At 45.5% G+C, this 19,743-nt stretch overlaps 2 protein-coding genes across 2 annotated transcripts in view; both read right to left on the reverse strand.

Moving 5' to 3' along the window:
• LOC122393668 (E3 ubiquitin-protein ligase RNF19A-like) overlaps window positions 1-2,221 on the reverse strand; it is a 54,029-nt gene extending 51,808 nt beyond the window's left edge. Inside the window, exon 1 of the mRNA XM_043389903.1 lies at window positions 2,037-2,221. The gene's annotated coding sequence lies outside the window, so the exon portion shown is untranslated. The remainder of the gene's footprint in view (window positions 1-2,036) is intronic.
• Window positions 2,222-10,903: 8,682 nt separating this feature from the next.
• Window positions 10,904-19,276, reverse strand: LOC122393664 (cytochrome c oxidase subunit 5A, mitochondrial-like). The gene is made up of 4 exons (XM_043389899.1): window positions 19,114-19,276; window positions 13,211-13,320; window positions 12,895-13,065; window positions 10,904-11,142 (listed from the first exon to the last, which is right to left on the reverse strand). The coding sequence occupies exons 1-4, from the start codon at window positions 19,190-19,192 to the stop codon at window positions 11,044-11,046; spliced, it is 459 nt and encodes a 152-aa protein (XP_043245834.1). The 5' UTR covers window positions 19,193-19,276; the 3' UTR covers window positions 10,904-11,043.
• Window positions 19,277-19,743: the final 467 nt, after the last annotated feature.

Consider the following 19,743-nt stretch of genomic DNA (forward strand, 5'->3'; position numbering starts at 1 on the left):
TGAGAGATCAGCTGGGGTGGGTATGGTGGTGAGAGTCAGGTGGTGACTGGTGAGAGTCAAGTGGTAGGGTGAGAGGTCTAGAGTGAGGTTAGAACTCAGTCCCCAACACCTGGACAGGTGAGGCGAAAGTGAGCAGACAGGGTGAGCCCAGTGATTCTTATAACAATCAGGAGGACAATGCAGGGTTGTGCCAGCTTACATGTAGCCTTACTGTATGCTGATTAGTGATTTTAGAGTGCTAGCTCAATTGGGACTCTGCTCCCTGCTCACATCCCTGATTTATTGTGAGCTCAAGGAGCAAGCTGAAGACATATCCTTCCCTAAAAGTCCTGCAGTCAAGTCCAGTCCTTCATTGTTAACACAATTTATTCAGATTTATGAATTTCTAGCTATGTGATATACAAAATTAAAGCTAAAACATAGTTGTGTTAGCAGCATGAATTTAAGCTTCTGTAATGAAATACGGTGTTCATTAGCTCCAATAAGGTTCAAGCAAGCTACTGAGCAGGACACATTTCCCTATTTTCCAATGTTGACTGAGGAACTGGAGCCCAAATGGGCTTAGTGAGTAATGACATAGGCAGACCAACAACATTGATATGGGTTTTTGGGGAGAAGGAAAGAAGATGAAGGAACATTTTCGAGAGTGTAGACTACCATGATATGATGCATGTTCTGTTGATAACAACAGTAACTAGATGTCCTACTCTTGTCTTTGAACTGGCATTTCTTCCTCCATATGTAATTGATGAGAGAAATTTGGTGAAATAAATAGATTTACCAGACATGAACTGCACCAGCTACAGAGTTGCAGACACAGTGACCACACCAGCACCTATCTAGGGTAGTCAGTTAACATCAATCACAAAATAATACTACACTGACCTTGAACAGTGCAGCTGGCCTAATTCCATCAAAACCCTGGCTAGGGGGCAGCATCTAATTAGGTAAGAAAATTTACATTTATTGCATATGATCCTGCAAACAATAAGCCCAAACTGCAAAAAGGCCATGAAGGGATAAAGTGAGCAGTGCTGGCTGTTTGCAAAGTCTAAAATATACTGAAACATGAATGATGGATTTGATAAAGCATTTTACTACAAATATGTTCCATCACAGTATGGTCTTCAAAAGAATGGGTCAGGGTGGACAAGAATGAGAAAATTGAGCATTAGTAGAGCAGATGTCACATGAAGGTTTTCTAGCCAAGGAGAGGTACTGCAGCTTTTAGGTTGTAGGCTTGTAGGGTAGGTTGTAGGTTGGGTATATGTGTAGATGAAGTATGGCTGGTAAGTTAGCACATTGTAGGTTGGTAGGTTGTAGGTTGAAGATTGTAGGTTTTAGGTTGGGGCATTAGTAGAGCAGACGTCACGAAGGTTTTCCAACCAAGGAGAGGCGCTGTAGGTTTGTAGGTTGTAGGGTATGTTTGTAGGTTGTAGGTTATGTTAGGTCAGGTTAGGTTAGGTTCATTTAGGTTTGTAATAAAGAAGTACCTCCAGGCATAGCGCCTCTCCTTGGTTCGAAAACCTTCGTGTGACGTCTGCTATACTAATACCGAGGTTGGTAGGTTGAATGTTTGTTATTTGCAGGTTGTAGGTTGGTGGGTTCAATGTTGTAGGTGAGAAGGTAAGGTAAGGTCAGGTTTGATGATGTTTTTTATCTTCACCGTAGGCATACTTCATCTCAATCCTCACATTTGCTGTAAGTAAGGTTAGGTCAGGCTATAGATAGGTTTTGTTGTTTTGGTTTGGCTAAAAAGAAGCATCTCTGGGTATAGTGCCTCTCCTTGGTCAGAAAACCTTCATCATGTGACATCTACTCAGTAATACCAAAAATTGAAACCCAACAGGTGAGTCCAAGTTTCGCAGGTCAAGGTAAGCATTCCAAATGATGCAAATTATTAGAAAGTCGATCCAAATTGAAGTGATTATAGCTAAAGCAAAAATCAAAGGACGAAAATTGGACTGCTCCAAAGTAATTTGAAATTTTATCTGATTCAGAAAAAGGCGCATGAATAGAAAAACATACGAACTCACCACAATAAGAGAATACAAGGCTGGAACGAATATTTCGTAACTTCTATGATTTCCACATATTTCAATTTCTAGCTATGACAATGAAGGAACATTATAAATTAATGTAATTGCCAATATAGAGGCTGTTAAGCCAATTAAAGTACAAACACAGCAATCAATTTCCACTTCAACTTCACGCCCTACACACACACGGACATGCCTAAGAGCTGGACTTTTTGCACGCGTTCCCCGCCAGGGGGCGCCACTGAGGAAGCACCCTCTGACGTCACGATAAAACTGCGCGCACTGTGCGCACGGGTCTGTAAGCAAGTAATATAGTGGTGGTTTCGTGGTGGAAATTGGAATAAGTATTTTGACGTTGTAAAATTTCAAGCCGTTTTTGTGAAATTAATTAGTAAATGCATTTCTAAAGTATTTATTTAAAGTGTGAAAGGAGAATAATTAGAAGAACATGGATATTTTTGTTCCAATAGCTTATTATGTGAGACATGATCGGTACTAACGGGTACTTCTAAGAAGTAGTGAAGAAGTACCAAACAGCCTGCTCGGCTACGATCGTCAGCTGTCCTTTGGAGCTGGACTTCAACGCTGTAAAAAAAAATATGTGCTGAATTTATTTTTAGTTTCACCAAAATATAAGCAATTTATCATTTCTTTTTCACTTTTGTAATTATTGTTGAGTGAAGAGACATGTTGCTAGTTCTGGCAATATAAATTATTAATCAAAAAAACGAAATGCGACGGTAAGTATCTGCTACTAAATTATCACTTTAACCAAATAAATGGAGAATCTTGCTACCATTGCTTATAAAACGTGCTTATCAATACACAAATGTTTTATTTCAGACAAGAAGGATTTATTTGCCTGAAGTCTTGCGTCATGTGCTACTGCTTTGATTCCAAAGACGCTCTCCGGGTCGGGGTAATTTAGTTCTTCATCGATCGATAAGAGATTTTGATTCCATTGATATCCAAATTGATAAGCTCGGCACCATGGAGTAAGGGCGTCCCCACAGGGGTGACGCAGGAATATGAATGGCGTTTACACCGACAGTAGTTTCCCACAGCCGGCAATGGGAATCTCCTGTCGGTGTAAACGCCACTATAGTCCCATCCAACTCAAACACTGGGGAATATCCCCGCACTTTTGAGGACGGAAATCTATGGACCTGCTCGAAAAATAGTGGATAAAATACGGCGAGCTTTCAGTTTTATGGTTGGGTCTCCCTTCCGAGGCACATATTTACGGGGGATATTGGGTCATATTCCCCCGGCGTCCTGATGATCGACGCCCAGCTCAACGTCGAAGGCGCCCTGATACGCGGCACTGCTATCTGTGAAGGTGCCCAGGTTGCTGCCGCTCGAATTTTGGTCGCCTACTTAACAAAACCTCCGTTGGTGCCATCTCAGTTTCCTCGAGGTCAGGCAACCTTCACACGCCGTTGGCTACCTTGGCTGGCCGGCGACTCGTTCCCCTCGTGGCGACGCTCTTGACATCCAGTCAAAAGTTGAAGTGGCTGGCGCCCCCAGTGGGGGCCGGGGAAGGGGCAGTGGGCCTCCACGTTGCTCTCTTCCCGAGCCTATGGTCACTTGGCTCAACTCTCCTCAATAGAATATGGATTCTGCACGCTGTATTAGCATGGGCGTAGACACCACTACGGACAATACGGACAGTGGGTGTGACAATCAGTAGTGCCATTCATATAGAGGGTGTCATATATGAGCGGAGAGGCAACAGTACAGCTGAGCGGAGAGACAACATTAAAACAACAGTACAGCTGGCGTTGCATGGAGCTGCAGGCAACCGGACAGCGGAGGCTTGCGAAAAATAAACAATTCGTCACTTCAACGTATAAACAATAGTATAAAAAGCAGCATAAACACATATTCTCATGGTCGAACCCATGCACTAGCGGCTCACGGCGGGCACAGGCACGCAGTGCGGTAGCGGTACCGGATCACACGTCATGGGCGTTGTCTCAGCATAGGTTGTTCGCAATCTAGTTGAAGCCTAAGAAGACGGCCAGTGGGGTCTCACTGCTGCTGAGGCGACCTCGGAGACGATGCGTCGCCCCTCCTGTCGGCGATCTGCGGTGAGCAGGACTCCAGATAGCTGTCCGGCACGTTGCCGACACTGCCAGACGCTGTCAGCAGGCCTCACTGCTGCAAGTGATGTGCAGATGGACGCCAGGTGACTTCGTCTGCAGGCGATTCCGGAGACCGCGGCCTCACCAGGCAGTACCACCTGCATCGCCATGTCGGTGTTTCTAAAAATGGAAAAATAACAGTATCGGTGAAGGACAAGCAATACAATGAATTCTGTTTTCCTCTCTTGCACGTATACGTAATCTACAATTATCATTGTTCCTATTTCATTCAACTGAACCTGAAAATTCCATATTGGCACATTGTTTGACTAAATTTGTGTAGTTGGGAACAGGGGCGACGCCACGGTGCGACGACTGGAGGGGACATTGACCATTTTGGAGGGGACGAGGACCATTTCAAGTCGATTCTTTCCATGCAACGCCATAGGCGTAATGTTAAAATTTAAAAAAGTGGAGGGGACGAGATCCCCTCCGTCCCCCCCCCCTGTGGCGACGCCCTCGGTTGGGAAGCAGATTGTTTGAAATACATGTTTGGCTGAACAGTGCGGAAAATATTTCATTGATCACTATAGCTGCAACAAAAATACTGAGACAGAAAACATTTGCGCTTACCTGGCTTCTTAGTCAGTCCCGCACAACGGAAGTGGTACCATTTATCGCAGCCGTCGCATCCGACCATCGGTGCTGCACTGATGCTGCTGCACTCCCCACATTCCCAGTACCTTAGGAGCGTCTTGGCTGTGAAAAGATTACATGAGTCATGGCGCATACATGAATAGTAAGATGTTTTATATATTTAACATCGCATAGCAAAGACACAACAGCTGGGAGTCAAGTGTAAGCCAAAGTGTAAGCCCTGCCATGTTTTGCAGACTGGATTTTAAGCAATAAAAGCGTTGCTAAAAATGACGCTTGACGAAGCCTCATCCTACTGGGCTGTCTGACATGTCTCCCTGTAAAAAGTTTGTGGCCCTTATATTGTATATATGATGAATATGTTAATAATGCAGCAAAAACACAGTATAAATTATACCCAACGTTTCATCTTAATCGACTTTGTCAAGGGTGTTTGAACAGCTTGAGATGAGTGAAGTGTAAGGGTACCTAGGTACATCTGAAAATAAACTGAATCTGCGTTCAATAAACATTGATTTTGATGATACATTTCACAAAACAACTGCTAATAACAATCATACTAAAATAGCAAGACAGATAACTAACAATCGCATGAAGAACTTCTTTATTCGCCTTGACATTGTCGTCCGAACGAATGTTGTGAAGTTACACATTTGTCTTTTCTGCGCAGCATTTGTGTTTGCCATTTACCGCACCAATGTTCGCCAGCGGTGGTGACTTTTCCTTACCTGCTCACGAAACGTCACACACGACATGACGTCACCCGAAGACGTCATCAAAAAGTCCAGCTCTTAGGCGTGTCCCAGACAATGTCAAGGCGAATAAAGAAGTTCTTCATGCGATTGTTAGTTATCTGTCTTGCTATTTTAGTATGATTGTTATTAGCAGTTGTTTTGTGAAATGTATCATCAAAATCAATGTTTATTGAACGCAGATTCAGTTTATTTTCAGATGTACCTAGGTACCCTTACACTTCACTCATCTCAAGCTGTTCAAACACCCTTGACAAAGTCGATTAAGATGAAACGTTGGGTATAATTTATACTGTGTTTTTGCTGCATTATTAACATATTCATCATATATACAATATAAGGGCCACAAACTTTTTACAGGGAGACATGTCAGACAGCCCAGTAGGATGAGGCTTCGTCAAGCGTCATTTTTAGCAACGCTTTTATTGCTTAAAATCCAGTCTGCAAAACATGGCAGGGCTTACACTTTGGCTTACACTTGACTCCCAGCTGTTGTGTCTTTGCTATGCGATGTTAAATATATAAAACATCTTACTATTCATGTATGCGCCATGACTCATGTAATCTTTTCACAGCCAAGACGCTCCTAAGGTACTGGGAATGTGGGGAGTGCAGCAGCATCAGTGCAGCACCGATGGTCGGATGCGACGGCTGCGATAAATGGTACCACTTCCGTTGTGCGGGACTGACTAAGAAGCCAGGTAAGCGCAAATGTTTTCTGTCTCAGTATTTTTGTTGCAGCTATAGTGATCAATGAAATATTTTCCGCACTGTTCAGCCAAACATGTATTTCAAACAATCTGCTTCCCAACCGAGGGCGTCGCCACAGGGGGGGGGGGGACGGAGGGGATCTCGTCCCCTCCACTTTTTTAAATTTTAACATTACGCCTATGGCGTTGCATGGAAAGAATCGACTTGAAATGGTCCTCGTCCCCTCCAAAATGGTCAATGTCCCCTCCAGTCGTCGCACCGTGGCGTCGCCCCTGTTCCCAACTACACAAATTTAGTCAAACAATGTGCCAATATGGAATTTTCAGGTTCAGTTGAATGAAATAGGAACAATGATAATTGTAGATTACGTATACGTGCAAGAGAGGAAAACAGAATTCATTGTATTGCTTGTCCTTCACCGATACTGTTATTTTTCCATTTTTAGAAACACCGACATGGCGATGCAGGTGGTACTGCCTGGTGAGGCCGCGGTCTCCGGAATCGCCTGCAGACGAAGTCACCTGGCGTCCATCTGCACATCACTTGCAGCAGTGAGGCCTGCTGACAGCGTCTGGCAGTGTCGGCAACGTGCCGGACAGCTATCTGGAGTCCTGCTCACCGCAGATCGCCGACAGGAGGGGCGACGCATCGTCTCCGAGGTCGCCTCAGCAGCAGTGAGACCCCACTGGCCGTCTTCTTAGGCTTCAACTAGATTGCGAACAACCTATGCTGAGACAACGCCCATGACGTGTGATCCGGTACCGCTACCGCACTGCGTGCCTGTGCCCGCCGTGAGCCGCTAGTGCATGGGTTCGACCATGGGAATATGTGTTTATGTTACTTTTACTATTGTTTATACGTTGAAGTGACGAATTGTTCATTTTTCGCAAGCCTCCCGGCTGTCCGGTTGCCTGCAGCTCCATGCAACGCCAGCTGTACTGTTGTTTTAATGTTGTCTCTCCGCTCAGCTGTACTGTTGCCTCTCCGCTCATAACAACCTATGCTGAGACAACGCCCATGACGTGTGATCCGGTACCGCTACCGCACTGCGTGCCTGTGCCCGCCGTGAGCCGCTAGTGCATGGGTTCGACCATGAGAATATGTGTTTATGTTGCTTTTTATACTATTGTTTATACGTTGAAGTGACGAATTGTTTATTTTTCGCAAGCCTCCGCTGTCCGGTTGCCTGCAGCTCCATGCAACGCCAGCTGTACTGTTGTTTTAATGTTGTCTCTCCGCTCAGCTGTACTGTTGCCTCTCCGCTCATAACAACCTATGCTGAGACAACGCCCATGACGTGTGATCCGGTACCGCTACCGCACTGCGTGCCTGTGCCCGCCGTGAGCCGCTAGTGCATGGGTTCGACCATGAGAATATGTGTTTATGTTGCTTTTTATACTATTGTTTATACGTTGAAGTGACGAATTGTTTATTTTTCGCAAGCCTCCGCTGTCCGGTTGCCTGCAGCTCCATGCAACGCCAGCTGTACTGTTGTTTTAATGTTGTCTCTCCGCTCAGCTGTACTGTTGCCTCTCCGCTCATAACAACCTATGCTGAGACAACGCAAATGACGTGTGATCCGGTACCGCTACCGCACTGCGTGCCTGTGCCCGCCGTGAGCCGCTAGTGCATGGGTTCGACCATGAGAATATGTGTTTATGTTGCTTTTTATACTATTGTTTATACGTTGAAGTGACGAATTGTTTATTTTTCGCAAGCCTCCGCTGTCCGGTTGCCTGCAGCTCCATGCAACGCCAGCTGTACTGTTGTTTTAATGTTGTCTCTCCGCTCAGCTGTACTGTTGCCTCTCCGCTCATAACAACCTATGCTGAGACAACGCCCATGACGTGTGATCCGGTACCGCTACCGCACTGCGTGCCTGTGCCCGCCGTGAGCCGCTAGTGCATGGGTTCGACCATGAGAATATGTGTTTATGCTGCTTTTTATACTATTGTTTATACGTTGAAGTGACGAATTGTTTATTTTTCGCAAGCCTCCGCTGTCCGGTTGCCTGCAGCTCCATGCAACGCCAGCTGTACTGTTGTTTTAATGTTGTCTCTCCGCTCAGCTGTACTGTTGCCTCTCCGCTCATATATGACACCCTCTATATGAATGGCACTACTGATTGTCACACCCACTGTCCGTATTGTCCGTAGTGGTGTCTACGCCCATGCTAATACAGCGTGCAGAATCCATATTCTATTGAGGAGAGTTGAGCCAAGTGACCATAGGCTCGGGAAGAGAGCAACGTGGAGGCCCACTGCCCCTTCCCCGGCCCCCACTGGGGGCGCCAGCCACTTCAACTTTTGACTGGATGTCAAGAGCGTCGCCACGAGGGGAACGAGTCGCCGGCCAGCCAAGGTAGCCAACGGCGTGTGAAGGTTGCCTGACCTCGAGGAAACTGAGATGGCACCAACGGAGGTTTTGTTAAGTAGGCGACCAAAATTCGAGCGGCAGCAACCTGGGCACCTTCACAGATAGCAGTGCCGCGTATCAGGGCGCCTTCGACGTTGAGCTGGGCGTCGATCATCAGGACGCCGGGGGAATATGACCCAATATCCCCCGTAAATATGTGCCTCGGAAGGGAGACCCAACCATAAAACTGAAAGCTCGCCGTATTTTATCCACTATTTTTCGAGCAGGTCCATAGATTTCCGTCCTCAAAAGTGCGGGGATATTCCCCAGTGTTTGAGTTGGATGGGACTATAGTGGCGTTTACACCGACAGGAGATTCCCATTGCCGGCTGTGGGAAACTACTGTCGGTGTAAACGCCATTCATATTCCTGCGTCACCCCTGTGGGGACGCCCTTACTCCATGGTGCCGAGCTTATCAATTTGGATATCAATGGAATCAAAATCTCTTATCGATCGATGAAGAACTAAATTACCCCGACCCGGAGAGCGTCTTTGGAATCAAAGCAGTAGCACATGACGCAAGACTTCAGGCAAATAAATCCTTCTTGTCTGAAATAAAACATTTGTGTATTGATAAGCACGTTTTATAAGCAATGGTAGCAAGATTCTCCATTTATTTGGTTAAAGTGATAATTTAGTAGCAGATACTTACCGTCGCATTTCGTTTTTTTGATTAATAATTTATATTGCCAGAACTAGCAACATGTCTCTTCACTCAACAATAATTACAAAAGTGAAAAAGAAATGATAAATTGCTTATATTTTGGTGAAACTAAAAATAAATTCAGCACATATTTTTTTTTACAGCGTTGAAGTCCAGCTCCAAAGGACAGCTGACGATCGTAGCCGAGCAGGCTGTTTGGTACTTCTTCACTACTTCTTAGAAGTACCCGTTAGTACCGATCATGTCTCACATAATAAGCTATTGGAACAAAAATATCCATGTTCTTCTAATTATTCTCCTTTCACACTTTAAATAAATACTTTAGAAATGCATTTACTAATTAATTTCACAAAAACGGCTTGAAATTTTACAACGTCAAAATACTTATTCCAATTTCCACCACGAAACCACCACTATATTACTTGCTTACAGACCCGTGCGCACAGTGCGCGCAGTTTTATCGTGACGTCAGAGGGTGCTTCCTCAGTGGCGCCCCCTGGCGGGGAACGCGTGCAAAAAGTCCAGCTCTTAGGCATGTCCCATTGTCTGTCGTCCGAACGAATGTTGTGAAGTTACACATTTGTCTTTTCTGCGCAGCATTTGTGTTTGCCATTTACCGCACCAATGTTCGCCAGCGGTGGTGACTTTTCCTTACCTGCTCACGAAACGTCACACACGACATGACGTCACCCGAAGACGTCATCAAAAAGTCCAGCTCTTAGGCGTGTCCCACACACACACAAAAGACACAAAAATATAACGCAATTTTCACCAAGGTTACACTTTTTCAAGTCTGCATGCTTTGCTCAGCACGTGATACAGGATGACGTCATTGGACCATTTTGTAACCGGGGTCGCGTGCTCCCCACTGTCCTATCATTTGAAGCGAAATTTTGAATCTTCAGTAACTGCATTACCCTGACCTGAGTGGATAATTGCGCCGAGTTGGGATAGCACGAGCTTTCCCAATTCCACGCCGGCTAGGCTTCGGAGCCGCAACAGACGGCGGAGGTCAAGGTCACCGCTAGGGCGGCGGGGGATTCAGATTTGCTGCGCCTGTGCTACCCGTGCTACCCCAACTCGGCACGTTTGTCAACCCCTGACCCTGACCATGCTGCTTATAGAACCGTGATCGTTTAAAGGACTCACTTGTCTTCCACACAATCACAATGAATGTTTCCCCACGTGAATAATTTCCCCCGGGCCCGGGCCCAGTTAGGCCATATATGTGACTGAAAATCACTCTTTTTCGCATTGACAAGCTTCGGAATGTCTGTGTTATGCTAGATTATTTCCGTAATGAAGGAAATTGTTTCATCCTAGCAGTTTCTGAAACTTGACATAGGCTATCATAGTAGGCAGCTTTGGCTACTGCTTGCCACACCGACATCCCGGGAAAAACTCCACCCATTTTGCACATTGCTTACATTATGTTTTCCAGTACATAGCTGTGTGACACAGTGAAAATGTTACGCATTCAATGTCTACCCTTACAAGAATACCTACGCATCGCGGGCATCACTGGTTCTACCACCCTCACATTTGATGACGTCATCTCCCCAAAATACAGAGCACAGTGCACCGGTCATCCTGTTTGTATTATAGCATTTGACATACAATCAATTACACTTGGCCGGTGGCTGGGCGGTCCGCAGCTGTGCACGGCCCCACACCCGTCTCAGCTAAGCAGTCTCGGCGGACACACGCGCGCGCCTCGCTCTCACATATCGTACACATCCTCCAGCGCCAGCTGCGGCTTGTCCATGCCGAGCTCCTCCGGGGTCGGGATGCCCAGCTCCTTGAGCGTGGGGCCCACCTCCTGCGGACGGACGGGAGGGCAGTCAGGTCAGTCAGGGCCGGCAGAGGTCAGCGACACCAGTCATCGGTTACGTCATCGGTTACGTCATCGGTTACGTCATCGGTTACGTACGGGATACATCAGAGGCTTGTAATCGCCCTTGGGAAACTGGGGGTCCAGGACGTAGTCAGCACGGATTATTAGCTGTTGGCGTTTTTTAATGAGATTATTTCAGAAGTCGGAACCATTGATGAGCAGGGCTTGTTGCGCCTGTCCTGCCCCTATTGCCCAAACGGAAAATTATGGTTAGACGAATTATGGTTAGACGACAAAGTTCAGAATCGAGCATTGCATGTGCCCACAGAACTAGACACAGCCTTCCCGGCCTCATCTGACACGGTTGGGTATTGGGTAATCGGTATAGGGGCGACCGCTGGCTCTGACCGCAGACGACCAGTGGCGCCACCAGTCGGCTCACGTGACGCGAGCTCACAACGAACAAAATCGAGATTGGCAAATAAGTCCTAATCTGATGAGTCATCATCGCTGGCGGCCATCCAAAGAGTGATGTAACGGACTGCGAGTGCAGCCGGAAAACCAAGACACAGCCAAGGAACAGGTACGAAATGGTGACGGTGTATACAACTGAAAGGAAAGGGTTGCCTTCCTCCCTGGCGCGCCGCTGAAAATGCCGACAACGCATACGCACATTTGATTAATAACCCATTCTGGCTACAACAGGTGATTCAAGGTTACCATAAATCGTTGATAATGAAAGGTTGTCATCCGATCTCTGCTTAAATCATAATATCTGCTTTAACATATCTGCTTCGCATGACAAGACTATATTTGTTGGTTTGGTCATGGTGATGTAATAAATTCTTCGAGATGCCCTGAGCGGAAAACATGCCTGACAAAACGCCTACTTTGCCTGCGTTCGGCATCCGGAAGATATTGCCACTCGGATATTCTCGGCTGGAAAATTGTTGGTGACACCGTATGTTCGGTATGTCTCGTTTAGTGGAGAATCATCCGCGGAACAATATCCCCTCAACTGAGCTTTCGGAATTCGGCATCACGGATGTCATCCCCAGACGGTCACAAAAAATTGACTTACTTTGATTTTCGAGCTTACAAACACCCAGCGTTACCTATTTGTGATATTGCATCATACACAATCTGTCATCATGTCTCAAAATTTACCTTTAAAAATCAAGAGTAAAAACCATTCGATCACCACTATAAAAAATACCGCCCACCACTAACGGGGAAAACATCCAGCCGACCATGGTCTGAGCATGGATGAAGTAGTACGTTGAGGATTATCAATAGACAGATGTGACATATTATAGTGCATGTATGGCCTAAACTTTTGAATTCATTTTAAAAGGGGAAAAATTAATTTCTTGCGTAATTTCTTGCGTTTTTTCCCCTTTTAAAATGAATTCAAAAGTTTAGGCCATACATGCACTATAATATGTCACATGAAGTAGTACCATGGTAGTAGGTAATCCATGGTCTGAGGATTCTCCCCAGCAAGGAATAATCATCGGAGATAATTTTTTGTTGTCGCGATACCGAACGTGATCCCCGATAATTCTCGCTGATCCCGGATAATTATCCCTGATTATACGGATGCCGAACGCACGCTTTGACATGCGATAGAATATAGGTTTATGAATAATATATCGAATATGCGTATGAAAACGCAAATGACTAAACACAGCTACAAACCGGCAAATCGTTGAACCTGTTGCATCGTCATCAGCTCACCTGCAGCACGTAGGGGTAGATCTCCTTGACCCTGTTGCCGCACTTAAAGTGGACAATCTCCATGAAGCGGACGGCCATGGCGATGTCGTTGAGCCGGCGGCACGCGTGCAAACACGCCTTGATGATGTCCGGCTCCGGCACGGCGTCAGTGCCGGCCAGGTCGTTGATGTGCTGCCGGTCAGGTCAGGTCAGGTCAGGTCACCAGATGATGAGTTATTCACGATACCTTGCAGAGCACGCCATCACATGTCCGCCATTGCAAGTTTGAAGCACATAACCCCGTGGTCCGCTAAGCTGGTTGCCAAAGTAATCTTACCTTGCTCAGCCACCAGTGGTCGATGTCCTTGCTCTCGAAGTACTGGACATATCTGGCGGTCAGCTGCTCATCCGACTCCGCCACCTTCGACATGTGACGACATCCCGCAACTGAAACCAAAGCCCTGGTATCAGTCCACGCCACCTTCGACATGTGGCGGCATACCGCAACTGAAACCAACGCAACAACACAACGAACACTTTACGAGGGACAGAACACGTTACTTTCAATAGAGCGTCGACAAGTTCGGTCATCACAAGTCACAACGTCCGCGTCTGATCATCTGCGAGCTGAACTCTGGGAGTCGGGACAGACATGTTCAATTAAATTCACTACTTCACAGGTTCCTGCAACTTGGTATTGTATGTCGGGTCTTATGTACTACGTTGTTTATCTCCGTATGAAGATGGACACATTGTTTCCCACAGGTCACCTTAAGTTTATGGTCTGGGTGTGAGCTAGTGGACAGGCACCTGTCGCCTGACTTGGTAACAGAGATCGGGACAGGGAAACGGCAGTCTTATGGCCCGTGTTAGAGGGCCAGCCAAAACCAACGAGGGCCATGCAGCAGCATACTACTATGCTATGCAGTATGCATCATGCGGGGCTTCCCGAAACTCAATGGGGGATGGAGGGGGAGTAAAGAAAGTGCGCCGGTCATTTTGCGCCCTCGCAGGGTCGAATTGAGACAAGTAAGTCGGATAAGGCACCACTGCGCCCAGAATAAGTTGCAAAATCGAATGCATTTAACACGACCCCCCTAGTCCGGCTTCCTGGCCTGATAAAACTTGGTTGATTGATTGGGCAAAACAAAGCTAATTGCATGCACGTGTAAAAAAACTCGAGAGAATTGCTCCGCAACGCGGATAACGAGCATTTACGATCGGTGGGCGTTTGGTTGGTCCTGTGTCCGTGGGTTATGTATCCATTTCGGTCGATTGCTTTTTGAAGGCTAACATTTTGGTTTGGGAAAAATATTCATCGTATCGAGGTGCACGTGTCAGATAAGCATGCGTTCTACTATAGAACATGTCAAGTGTGTTCTATAACATAGGTTGACGTAGGTTATTGAAAAATGAAAATTGAAAGCCATCGATGAATTACCATGTAGAGGTTTGAAACAATTATATTTTTAAGAATGCTGTTGCTCGTCTTGAAAAAGCGATGATTGGATCTTGGACAAAATTGAATGCTCTTTCCGACGATGCCATTTTCAATTGTCAAACCATAGATAACAGTAGTACACAGTAACAGTAGATAAGTAACAGTAGATAAGTAGATAAGTAGATACAGTAACAGTAGATAACAGTAGATAACAGAGGGCTGTTCACGGGCCCTGTGTGCGGTCGGACCGCACACAGCCTCGAAGCTCCGCCCACTTCGTCCCTACGTCAGCCTTCCGTCACCGCACACAGCGATCGCTGTGGCCGGTCGGGACTGGCCACAGCGGACCGTCCACCGCACGCAGCCGTGACGTCAGAGCCGCCTACCCATCCCCTACCCCCACGCCTGCTGGACGCACCGCACACACCGCACGCAGCAGTGTGCGGTGCCCGTGAACACCCCTCAGTAGTACTACTGTTATCTGTGGTCAAACGTATCAGGCTATACAGCAATTAAGCAAGAGGCACATCATGGACAAATACTATTTTCTCCAGCGATTTGTTCCACCTTTTTTATCAATTAGCTTTACATATTTTTCCAAGAGACGGTACATTTCTCTTGCCAACAGGTGTTGTTTGAATTCGCCCCGTCTGACAGTGACAGTCACCCGAAAATATGTAGTATAAGGACCAAAATCCGTCCGAAACGTCAACTTTTCAAGCAAAAGTGACCTCATGAGTGCGTCCCCTGCATCGCACATCATTTGATAGCCCGTTCGATTCTCTACACGTGCCGATCGGGCCCACGGTAACCAAGATATTGCATGGGGACCAGACCCGTGTCAGGCAAATTTAGCCATTTTCACCCGATTTTGTAAGGCGACTTATATGTACAGTCTGTCTTAAAAGTACCGCGCAAAGTGACGGTGGATCCATCAAGTCTGACCGAGGAAGGGCCTGCTATAATTTGAAAGTCACCGAACCAACTGACCTGGGGAATGGACGAGGATGTCAATTGCTTCGGTGACTCAAATTTAGCAGGCCCATCCTCGGTGAGGCTTGATGGATCCACCGTCACTTTGCGCGGTACTTTTAAGACAGACTATACTTGTAAAGTCTATGACGCAAATTTGCACTTTTTGAGCACGCGCCATGTGTTCACCATCGCCCGATCGAACTGATAGATTATGGACACTTCACTATGACTAATTTAGGTATAGGTATAGGTATATAGATAATGGACTTGGGGTAGCAGTATGCTATTTGTTGTCCATGTCATTGTTGGCAAGGAAACATGTCAGGGTACTCATTGAGGTTGGAGGTCACAGGTCACAGTTGGCTTTGAGCTGGAGGTGCTTATCTAGCTTAGCTTTAAATGTAGCAGTGGTGTCAGCAGACACAACATCATCTGGTAGCTTGTTCCAGTCATTAGCCACCCTCTGTGAGAAGAACCTTTGTCTGGCTTGATGGACTGACTGCTCCTTGTGTAATTTCATATGGTGACCTCTTGTGTTTGTCGTCCTCAGTTTGAAAAACTTCTCTCTCCTCACATTGAGCTTCCCTGACATGATTTTATACGTCTCAATCAAGTCGCCTCTTTTTATCCTGTCTTTAATAGATACGGTCTTCAGGACTTTTAGTCTTTCTTGGTATGTCCTGTGCTTTAACCCCCTCACCAATCTTGTAGCTCTGCGCTGGATGTTTTCGAGGAGACTGATATCTTGACAGCTTGGGGACCCACAGCTTGTATACAGTAGTCCAGGTGTGGTCTCACATATGAGTTGAAGAGGCTGGTGAAGTTTGTTGCTGTGATTTGGTCAAAGGACCTCTTTATCATTCGGAGAGCTACCATTGCTTTGCTCGCAGCTCTTTGACAGTGACTAGTAGGTCGAAGGTCGTTTGTTATAGTCACCCCCAGGTCTCGCTCCTTATCTGTGACTTCTAGTTTGACTCCTCTAATACTGTAAGATCTTTTTGGGTTTTGTGGTCCACAGTGCATCACTTTACACTTTTGGGGGTTGAATTCAAGAAGCCATTGTTCAGTCCATTGCGAGAGTCTATCTAGGTCTGCCTGAAGTTGTTCTGAGTCCTCTGAATTTCTGACCTTGCGATAAATCTTCATGTCATCTGCAAACAGTTTTGCGTCGCACTGGACCAATGTGGGCAATTCGTTGACATATATCACAAACAGGATGGGTCCCAATACTGAGCCCTGCGGAACTCCGCTGGTCACAGCCTCTTCTCTAGATTCTTGGTCATGAACTACTACCTTCTGAGTCCTGTCCTGAAGAAAGTTTGTGATCCATTGAAGCACTCCTGCTTTGACACCATAGGCAGCCAGCTTCTTAACAAGTCTTCGGTGGGGCACAGAATCAAAGGCCTTTTTAAAGTCACAATAGATGATGTCCAGTCCAGTGCTGCTGTCCAGTATGTGTGTCCAATCCTCCAGAGCCTCTAGAAGATTGGTCAAACATGATTTTCTGGGTACAAAGCCATGCTGTTCTTTGCAGATGAGATCTTTCTCTAATAGATGGTTGAGCAGGTGCCTTTTGATAATTCTTTCCATGACCTTACATGCATGACTAGTCAGACTCACAGGCCTGTAGTTACTTGCCAGTTTTTTGGAGCCTCCCTTGAAGAGTGGTACCACTGCTGCTCTCTTCCAAGCTGTTGGTAGCTGTCCGCTTGTCATGGACTTTTGGAATATCTGCATGAGTGGGTATGCTAGCTCAGGTCACAGTTTTTCAAGAGAAAGGGGGAAACATCATCCGGCCCTGATGCCTTGTCTTCAGTCAACGTTTGAAGTTCATGGAGTACTTCCTGAAAAGTAATGTTAATATCCTCGAGTGATTCTCCTTCTTCCACCTGACTTTCAAAAGCTGGCAAAACACCATCTTGTTCTTTTACAAAAACTGAGCAAAAGAATGTTTGTAGTTCATCTGCAATCTCTTTCTTTGTTGCTATCACAGTGCCATCAGGTTTGACTAGTTCCATCACTTTGTCTCTTGTTTTGCTTTGCAGTCTTACATATTTGGCTATCTTCTTTGGCATTATCTTAGCTGACCTTGCCAGCTCTTCCTCATACAACCTTCTTGTCTGCCGGATGTGACTCGTGGTCTCGTTTCTGATCCTGGTAAACTTCTTCAGATTCTCTGCTGTTTGTTCTTTTCTGTACTGCTTGTAGGCTTTATATTTACGTTTCACTTGCTTATCTAGTGCTTTATTCCACCACGGTGGTGACAGTTTTGTTTTTCTTCTGCCTTTGAATAGAGGAACATACTTCTTTCTGCAATCGTGTAACTTATCAACAAAGAATGTCCATGCTGCTTCAACATCCATGTTTTCTATCACATCCCACTGCACCTGTGCTAGCTCATGATGGATAGAATCATAGTTACCAGCTCTGTAATTGTATCTGAGTTGTTCCTTGGCCTCCCTGTTTTCAGAGTGTATTCTGTAGTCCCATATTATCACACAGTGATCACTTTTTCCTATTGGAGCTTCATATTTGACTTCCTCAACATTGTTTTCCTGATTAGTGAGGATGAGGTCCAGGGTAGAGGGGGCTGTACCTGCTCTGTGCCTGGTGCTGGATTTCACATGCTGGGTTAAGTAACAGTCTTGTACTATGTTGTAAAACTGAGTGGCATCAGAGTTTGGTGGTCCTGAAATTGCACCAGTGTCCCAATCAATTTCTCTGTAATTAAAGTCTCCCATAACCAGGTAGTCTGTAGCACTAATTGTTTTCATTTTCTCTAGCAACTTCAGCAGTTCTTGATTATTTTCCCGATCGCTGTTTGGTGGTCTGTAGCAGATGCCCACTACTATTGTGTTCCCAGGCCTTGTGTGAATTCTACACCATGCTGCTTCTTCAAAGTTTGAATTGTTCAAAATATCACACTCGCTGACCCTTAAATGATCTGCCACAAGAAGTAGAACACCTCCACCTTTACAACCATCAGGTCGGGACTTACTGGCTGCTACTTGATAGCCTTGAATGTGAATCTCATCCTTCTGCCACACTTCTGTCAGTCCTATAATGTCTGGCTTATGAATGTCCACCCTGTTCACAAACTCTTCCATCTTGTTTCCTAAGCTATTGACATTAGAGTAGAAGCATGACAAAACTTTGTTGAGAGTCACACTACTGTTCTCTTGGGACCACCTTGTTCTGAAAGATCCTGTGTGTCTCCTTGCCTTTTCTTTTGAGTTCGTCCCTGTTCTTTTTGCTTTGATCTTTCTTCTGGTGACAGATCCTTGGTGATGTACCTGTTCTTGATCCCTACATCTGTTAGTCTGAACCTCTTTTTGTACAAGTCCTCTAGTTGCTCTTTGTCTTTAAGTTTCACCAAATTTAAAGCGACCAGGGGCAATAGCCGCATTTGCTTCGTGTTTGGTGCAAATCGGTAAGTCCCAACATATGCACAACATTTTCTATATATGGGTACGATTACATCACCAGTGTAGGTATCCATTTTTGGAAAATGCATACCCATATATGGAAAATCCTTCCAAAAACGGAGGGCTTCCAAAAATAGAAGATATAGTTTCCCCGACTGGCTCGCTGCCCTACTGTACAGCAGCATCCAGGTTTGCTTGAAGAGCTAGCGCGTCCTTTTGATCACAGATGGCCTGATAGAGCTACATTTTAATTTATTCATTTTTAGTTTATTATGGTTGAAAACAGCTATACAAAGCTTTGTTCAGACAAGAATTTGTACTGGAAACCAGCCTGAGACAAATTCAAAGACGGTGTTTTAACTATTTCCACATACCACGCAGCCTTAAAACGATACGTACCTGATGCACTTTGGGGCGCTACTTGCAAAAAACCTGCCCTTCCGGCGACAAGCGCCCTAGAAAATGCGTTTCTGATCATTTTTTAGCAAAATTTTGATAGAGATAAAACCGGCGAGTTGCTGCGCCGAGAAAGACCCCAAAAAGTGCACAGCGCTGCCGTTTCTTTATAAAATAGTGTGAATTTCATGATCAGTTTCGTTTTGCAAATCTATATGTGCTTCAACAAAGATGGATTTTTGCTATCAATTTTTATTTTTGTTCGAATTTCGGAAATAAAGAATAGCAGAAAGTTGCAAATCAACTTACCGAATCAATATAAATAACATTTTAAGCAAATTTACAGTTAGCTCAATTAGCCTTCTCAGCATATTTTTCACCCTTGTTTCTGCTGATTCTTTTCAAAATTACAGAAAAGAAAAGAAAATCACTCTAAAGCATGTCTCATCATAAAAAATATGTTGTTGTTGAAAGAACTTGAAAAATAGCCAATCAAAACAGAGGCTTGCATGACATCATAATCCCAAATTCGAGTAAGCAAAAACCAGAGAAACCCTATCCTTAGACATTTCCTTTTGTTATCTGCTATCTTTCCCCTGGGCCCTGTTTCACCGGTGATAGCAGCAAGCTGCT

This window comes from Amphibalanus amphitrite, unplaced genomic scaffold (assembly GCF_019059575.1).
Source record: "Amphibalanus amphitrite isolate SeventyFive unplaced genomic scaffold, NRLGWU_Aamphi_draft 000547F_arrow, whole genome shotgun sequence".
In the NCBI taxonomy this organism is placed as follows: domain Eukaryota; kingdom Metazoa; phylum Arthropoda; class Thecostraca; order Balanomorpha; family Balanidae; genus Amphibalanus; species Amphibalanus amphitrite.

Bases quoted from the DNA above. Each gene is read 5' to 3' on its own strand.
- LOC122393664 (XM_043389899.1), bottom strand. From the start codon at position 19,192: ATGATCAGAAACGCATTTTCTAGGGCGCTTGTCGCCGGAAGGGCAGGT. The intron at 13,321-19,113 runs GTACGTATCGTT...CTTTGGTTTCAG, and splicing joins AGCGCCCCAAAGTGCATCAG to TTGCGGGATGTCGTCACATG. The intron at 11,143-12,894 runs GTGAGCTGATGA...GTCCGTCCGCAG, and splicing joins TCTACCCCTACGTGCTGCAG to GAGGTGGGCCCCACGCTCAA.